Raw genomic sequence first — 7,940 nt, 5'->3', positions numbered from 1 at the left:
TCAATTTCAAACACTCAATTTCAAACTCTCAAGGGAAGAAGAAGGTTGAGTGGTGAGTTTGCTCCGATAATTTGTTATAAATTCATGGTAGGAATCGATTGCAACAAAATTTTTTTAGCTTGTTGGTTGCATAAATGAATATGAGTCAGGGTTTGCATATATGACAACGATGTTTTAGAGAGAATTTTGTCTGCCCGTCATTCATAGACCCTGTCCGCGGCCACGTGGTGGTCGACTTGTCTTGCTTACGTTTTAGGTTTGGAATAGATATGAAGCCTGGACTTTATGTTCAAGGTGGGTGATTACCCAATCCTTAATCTATTGTATCTAACGATTGCTATTGGTGATTTAAGATTTTATTTCGGCATTTTATATACAGCTGTAGGATGATATATATATTTTTTTAACTTGATCTTCCCACCGTGACCGAGTTGTCAATGTTAATGCTACAACATGCTAAGCCGTAATTAGCTTTCTTCAACCGTTAAGATGTTATTTGCAAATAAATATTTTGCAGAAATTAATTACTTAACAGTTTGACATGGAATACATGTATTTCATTATCACACTGGCTGTGGTATGATCATTCCACCCATATGGCACAGGGGACTGTGGCATGTAACATGTACCCATATATTACATTGCCATCGCAGGGGACTGTATAGTTAATATTTCTCTCTCCTGGGTTACATACAAATGTAGCTAGCATAGGGGACTGTTGAGTTAATATTTCTCCTCTGTTACATAGTATCACAAGGGACTGTGGTGCTATTATTTCTCCTGTTACATAGTCTGTTACTTGTATTGCACACCAAAATGGGAAACTAATCTAGTTTACTTTTCATTTCTGAGTGTTTTTCGAGATGCCAAAGTCTAAGCAGAAGAGAAAAAATGTCCCTGACCAGAGTGAGGCTCCGGTGGCAGGGGTAGAGGAGGCACCTGCACAGGTGCACAATACCAGGAAAAGGAAGAGACCCGAGCCGGACACTACCAAGATGGTGAATCAGTTGGAGGCAAATAATCAGGAGGATTTTTTTGAGGAATCAGGTATTGAACCAGATGTTAGGCCTATACAAAGTGTCCATGCCCTTTTGGGGGGTAATATTCCTGACGCACTTAGGCAAAAAATCATTTCTGGTCAGTTCGTCGACCTGGCTTCCTTACTTCAGAATAATGTTACTAGCATTAAAGAACAGAAGATACTCATTAACAAAAATGGAGAGCTGTGCATGAAACCTAAATTACAGGAAAAGATCTATACCATTGAGAGATGGTCTGATGCCTTTTTGGTTTTTATATCAATTTACGGTTCTGCTCATCCATCAAAAATATTGGATCTTGTAAAGTACATGCACACCATTCGTTTAGGAGGGGCAAGGTCGGAGGGATGGAGGCTCTATGATGAGCAATATAGGCTAAAAAAAGGGGTGCAACCCGAGAGCTCCTGGGCGGAGATTGATAGCGAGTTGTGGCTTATATACATGACCGGTCACAGTAATACATCTACAGCATCTGTATCTCGACCAGGCATGGTTAGTGAAAAGGGAGGAAAATGTTATGATTTCAATTACAAGGGTTCATGTTTTCGACATCCATGCTCATACCTCCATGTTTGCATGAGGTGTGCTGGGGATCATGCTCTATCCACGTGTCCCATGCAGAAGAAGCTGGGGGGTCAAAATTTAGCTCCACGCTTTCCTTTCCAGAGCCAGCAACGAATGTTCAGNAGTGGCGGCCGCCAGATAATTAAGTGGCGGCCGCCAGATAAAATATATTCATCCTGTGGCACTAACGGGCTTCCGTAAAAAACTGATCATGTAACTTCTGCATAATTAATAATAGATATGCATTTTGAACTCCTTGAGACGTTTTATCTTTCTATCGCTAAATACAACAATAGGTTCGACGTTCTCTGGTGGAAGATGTAGTATGCTGACAGACAGTCCAAGTCGGCATCAGTTCCGCGCTATCACAAGGAGACAAACACCAATATATCGCAGCCTCCCAAAAAACACACGCATACACTACACGCATGCATCTTGCACACAGGGGAGGCCGTCCTTAAATGACCATAGCTGTTGATAGGACGTTAAACAATCCTGAACCAAACCAAATCTGACAGACAATTAACCACACGCACTTACTTTTCATGATATATATTTCATCATGTTTATCTAGACAATGAAGTAATAACGATAGTACAGACAAATAATTTTGTCAAATGTTCAGGGTGATCTGACCCTTTATCAAGACAAGATACAAGATACAAGAAGATCCAAGAAACTTTATTTAACGTCGCATTGGTCGAGTGGTTAACACTCCGGCCTTCCAAGCAGGCGGCCGGGGTTCGTTCCCCGAAGTCGCCGTACGCATGGAATATTAGAGAAAGTGTTTTTCTCCTGCCCACACAACTCCAACAACCCAGGTGGAGTATAAAATGGTCTAGGGTGGGTGTTGCGGTATCTGTGCTGTAGTATTCAAGTGATGTGGCACTATAAATGATACCGTTGGAAGCACGGTCCCACTACAAACAGAACACAATAAATCTCCAGGGAGATATTAGTCAGGTGGCATAGTACTAGTAGTAAGCGCCTGATAAGGCAGCTCCTGCGAATTCCTCAATATTGTATTGATTAATATATATGCTAATTGTATTGACTGTATACAATTGTATATCTATGTACTGTAAAGCGCTTTAGAGTGGCTTATGTTAGCTAGATAGGGCGCTATATCAAATGTTGATTATTATATCATTATATACAGGTAAACAAGCTTAAGGAACATTAGCTCTTGAGACCTATTATTGCGACAAACGTATGTAAAATAACAATAACTTAAAACAGACACATGAAAATTTAAATATCACAACACACATCTGAGGCAAAAAGTTACAATGAACAATGATACAACAAAGATAACATAAGCTAAAACAAAATTAATAGAAGCAGTAATTACTAATATGAAATATGCTATTGCAGTTGTGTATCCCCTCTGTTAGCTTGTAATCGATATCCCCTAGGTAAGCTAGCAGTTCATCTTGAATACGTGAGGTCAAGTGAATTAATAATTGATTTTAATAAATCTAGCGAGAATAATCTGTGTTGTAGGCCTAATTGTTTGTGTAAATCAGGTAAATAAACACACAACAATACACTAAATGTACGTACTGAAAATACAGTAAAACGTTTTTTTTTTTTTACATATTTGTGAGATACATTGATGGCATGGTACTTTTCATCTATCTATTTTCAATTTTTATTCCTTTAACTACGGTGTTGACGATGGAGGGGAATACATTTGTACCCACCTCATGACAAACGACACGCTTGAAATATGGCGACCTGTATTATATAGCTTACGATCCCGGATCATTTCGTACAGACAGTTCAGAGAAATAAAGTTTAGGTGCAACTTACCTCTGTCAAATCATATAGGGCCGCCAACCTAAGTTTACCGCTGTTGCCAGATAATTTATTGCATAACGATACCTATTTCAAATATTTAGATCGACATATTCNACCATAATAATATATCTCATCGAGTTTTGAACATTTGTAGCAGATGAACCTCCACATAGGAGAGTTACTACCATACTTACATGTACAACACTTGAAATTTTTTAATTTTATATATAAATTATAAAAGCAACAATTAACTTTCTTGGAACTTCACACTGAACTTTGTTTTCATCTGAGACATATGAATTCATTTCAAAGTGTATGTTTTTAGATATAAAGGTCTAAACTTCAGTTTATCACCTGTCTTAACAGAGGTAATCAATAAGATGTCACATATGTGTACCATCAAGGGGCATACCACGTACGAAAGGACGTGCCTCCATGTCAAGTGTATATTGTAGGCGTGTATATGTGTGTAAGTATTTGACAAAGCATTGCACATGGTGTACAGATATAACGATGGAAATGTTGAATTAAATAGCCAATAAGAATAACACAGGACAGACATAAATTTATAGTAATATGGTCTGGCCCCTGTGTTTTAGTTTGAATCATCTATATCATATAGGAAATGTATTTTGACATTATTTTCAAATATCACAGTTGTCCTGCAACATTTCTAATTTGTCCTTCAGATATTTTTCTTGTTTGTTGAAATTAATTGAATTTACATTAAAACTCAAATTTATCATTAGCTGATTTTCACCGTTTATGCAACACCTATTTTTCTGTTCTGCTTGGTAATGCGATATTCTCTCGTGGAACATGCCAACAATCCTTTCCTTATGAACTCGTGATATATATTTTTTTATCTGTTTTCAGTCGTCAATGGGTGACAGAAGAATTACGTTCAAATTGTTGACCCCTCCCTGGTGTAATTCACGAGTTATTTGTGAAAACGCATACTTTCACGTTATTTTTAATGAAAAGGTGTTCGTGCCGCTTGCTAGTTATTCAACTTGTTAGATATACATGTTATTGTTTCAAGATTATTTTGTTCACCGCAATTAGATTTTCATAGCATGTTTTTGATATAGTTAAAACCATAGATCCACTGTCTAACAGTGACCTCTTGACCTTAAACTTACATCTGACTTTCATTAGTTCCCCATAACAGTCTATCCAAAATGTCATGACATTGGCATAAGTTCAGTCTAAACCCCTGGTTATTCCATGTAGAACAATGGTGGCATAGGGAGCAACTGTAACAGGTTTTGTACTCAACATTATCACGGCGTATGCGCAGGAGACACTATCTACTGAAGCTCTCCATTCTTGTGGTGTTACAGGTCCTTCCAATGTCGCCCCCTTGACTAGGCGGATAACATTGGTGCCTGGGATAACAGGGCGTGTACTGTTATAGTGGGTATCGGGTACAACCAGCATAAAAATATTAAAAACATCTCAACCCTACACTCTATATAGCCTAAGTAATTCAAAATAGAACCATTATCTACTGTTATCTCTAATCCTAGAGTGTTCAATTCCCGAAGTTCGTGTGTATCCAGAAGATTTTCATAGCATGTTTTTGATATAGTTAAAACCATAAATCCACTGTCTATCAGTGACCTCTTGACCTTAAACTTAAATCTGACTTTCATTAGTTCCCCATAACAGTCTATACAAACTTTTATGACCTTGGCATAAGTGCAGTCTCTGATTTGCCGCTAGCAGAGACTACTACTCGTTTGGGGAGTTCTTTTCATCCTTGGCCTTACCTTTCTAGCTTGTTGAACCAATTTTCCCGGGACTTATCCTATCCTCCTCGGCCTTGACCTTTGTTGTTTTGACATGACCTCTGATACTCTTGACCTGACCTCTGACTGTCACCTGTCTAAGATTTAATCAAACTTACCCTCTATCTGAGAATATTTTTTTTTCCTCTAGGCTTTTTAACTTCTGGTCTAATTATTTGTCTATGTCCCCTACAGCTGCAACCTGTTGGTCAGATTCAGTATACACTATTTGCTGGTGTCCCTTTTTGTATGACTAGACCCTGTAGTTGTACCAGTAGAGATAGTTAAACTAAATTCCTTCTCTACAACCCGGAATTCCCTTAATAGCTCATTGTAGCTTGTCAAGGTGTCATATTTATGAAGAGTCTGACTCTTTAGTGTGTCAGAATTCGGGGATGTCCCGAACTTTTGTCGCAAAAGGTCATCCTTTTTAATGACTTATGGAGAGAGACATTTTCAATTGCTGTTTGTAGCAATGACTCGAGTCTACAGCCAAATGCGGTGGCATATTCATTGGGTTTCTGCGAAGATTTGAATTCCATGTGTAGAAATGTCCCAAAACAATGAATCAAGCTTGGATAAGATTTCCCTTGATTTAGCATTGTCTCCTATAGGGATTATCATTCTCCTTGCAATGCCACGGAGTGACCTCCTTATAGCCTGCACTATGGTGTATGAGATCTCGGGATCTCCACCCATCTTATCTCAAACCGCCACTCAGCATAAGACAATCCTTTTTAAGGTGGCTCATCCCCTGAAAACTGGGGCACCTCAAGGCTATTATGTTGTTTACTGTACAATTTTGTTATTTTATGGCTAGGATCATCTAGTGAATGAGACTGGCTAGTTACCACGATCTGAATGATCGCTTGGGTGTGCTTGCAGCTCTGTAGTCTCGTTCAACCAGACGCTTGATCACTTGTAATTCAAGAGTCTGGTCAAACACAGTACTTTAAAATTACCATCACCAGAGGGCAGTGTTTTTACTCTCGTTTCCGGACGTTATGTCAACGCCATTAAGCATTTCAATGAAAAAAGAAATTAATGAAAAAACTTACCTATACATGCATTCCTGAAGTACCCGTGTATTCACTATTATCAAGAACAAAGTAAAATAATGTGTAAAATCTCCAGTATATTGCCATATATTTCCACTAAATAAATCATAACTGAGCACAAGATTAAAGTTGAAAAAAACATGCAAAGCAAGTAAGATTTTACCTATACACTATTCAAAACACCTAAAAGTTCTCACTCAGGAAATTTGGCATGACTTATTGTAAAATATCCAATGAAAATACATGAAATCATTCTTTTTTGAAGCATTTTTCTTTAATAGGGAAAACATGGATACTTCAGAAAGCATGCACAGGTATTTTTTCATGAATTAAAATAGTCAATGTAATTTTGGACCACTCAAATTCTGACTTCTGACTTCAACATGGTCAATTCTACATAAACATCATATATATTCATCTTTCTCAATTAATTTGATTTACACATTCACACCGGTCGGTTATCTAAACCAGCTGTCGGAGTGATGTCAGTGTTGTAAAGTAGCCTATGTATGTAAATATAGCATGTGTATGTAGATAACATGATATCCATATTGACCGTGAGTAAATATCTACATCGCTAAAACGCAAAACAAATAATCGATATTGAGGAAAAACTTTATTGAAATTTATAATAATGTCTGTATATATTTATCAATATTTTTCTTTATGTATACTCAAAGTTGTTTGGTCTTATACAGAAACAGTCTCAATCAACTTCGGATTATGTTATGTCACCGTTGACACTTGCCAGCATCTCTGTGATATTCTTGATAGGCGTAGCTCAAGACGGAATAATTTCATATAAGGGAATGCGCCGATGGTGTAACGGTCAGCATAGTTGCCTTCCAAACAGTCGATCCGAGTTCGACTCCCGGCCGACGCACATTCTTTTCGTAGATTTTTCCTTTTCACAGAATGAATATTCCTTGTTTTGTTTCAAAAAAACACTTGATAAGAACCAGACCAAACACGGTTAATAATATTTCCAATAGAATAAGGCCATGGTATGAAAAAAATATTCAGTGCCTTCAAAAGTCATATCGAGAGAAATAATTGTTGTTTATGATATTTTATAGTTTATAACAATACCTTACAAGGATATTGACGTATAAAACAGTCCTTTTGGACGTGTATCTATAGAATTGTCATGTGTAACTATAGTTTCCCGTTCAGTGCATTATTCCCGAATCAAGCTTTACGAACAGTCTGTTGCGTAACTATTTGTCATAAAATGTCATGGAAGGTTTATTTTCATCTCAATCACAGTTCACTGTTTGTAATGGGCGGTTGAGTAACCATTCTACTTTAAGGAGACTTGTTTTTCCTCAGTCATACTTTGCTTTTTGAAATGTTCTGTTAAGACCAGTATATATTGTTTATCTTCCATAACTTTTGCAAAGTTTACCAACATCAAACTTCGTATGAACGATACACAGTTTTAACAATGATGACGTCATATTAATGATGACGTCAAAAATCGGTCCATTGCATTCATAGCCTATATGAATGCCAACTGAGTTTGGAAGGGTCATCGAGAGGCAATGCCATACGATGGTATAATATATCTTTGACATATCTTAATATTTTAGGTGAAATCACATGTGTGTTATACGGTCATCTTTGTAGAGTTGCTTTGATTATTTCCGACTGAAAATAATTATTACAACAGTCTGATAGCTAACTATTTG

General features: G+C 37.3%; 1 protein-coding gene across 1 annotated transcript; it reads left to right on the top strand.

Moving 5' to 3' along the window:
• The first annotated feature begins 6 nt into the window (after positions 1-6).
• On the top strand, positions 7-1,805 carry LOC110457359. Its single transcript, XM_021508587.1, has 2 exons — positions 7-52; positions 853-1,805. Exon 2 carries the CDS (start codon positions 864-866, stop codon positions 1,803-1,805), a length of 942 nt encoding a protein of 313 aa, XP_021364262.1. The 5' UTR covers positions 7-52; positions 853-863.
• The last annotated feature ends 6,135 nt before the right edge of the window (positions 1,806-7,940 follow it).

Source organism: Mizuhopecten yessoensis, unplaced genomic scaffold (genome assembly GCF_002113885.1).
Source record: "Mizuhopecten yessoensis strain PY_sf001 unplaced genomic scaffold, ASM211388v2 scaffold9109, whole genome shotgun sequence".
In the NCBI taxonomy this organism is placed as follows: domain Eukaryota; kingdom Metazoa; phylum Mollusca; class Bivalvia; order Pectinida; family Pectinidae; genus Mizuhopecten; species Mizuhopecten yessoensis.
Note: the sequence above shows the minus strand (reverse complement) of the source record. Positions and strands in the feature narration are given on the sequence as shown.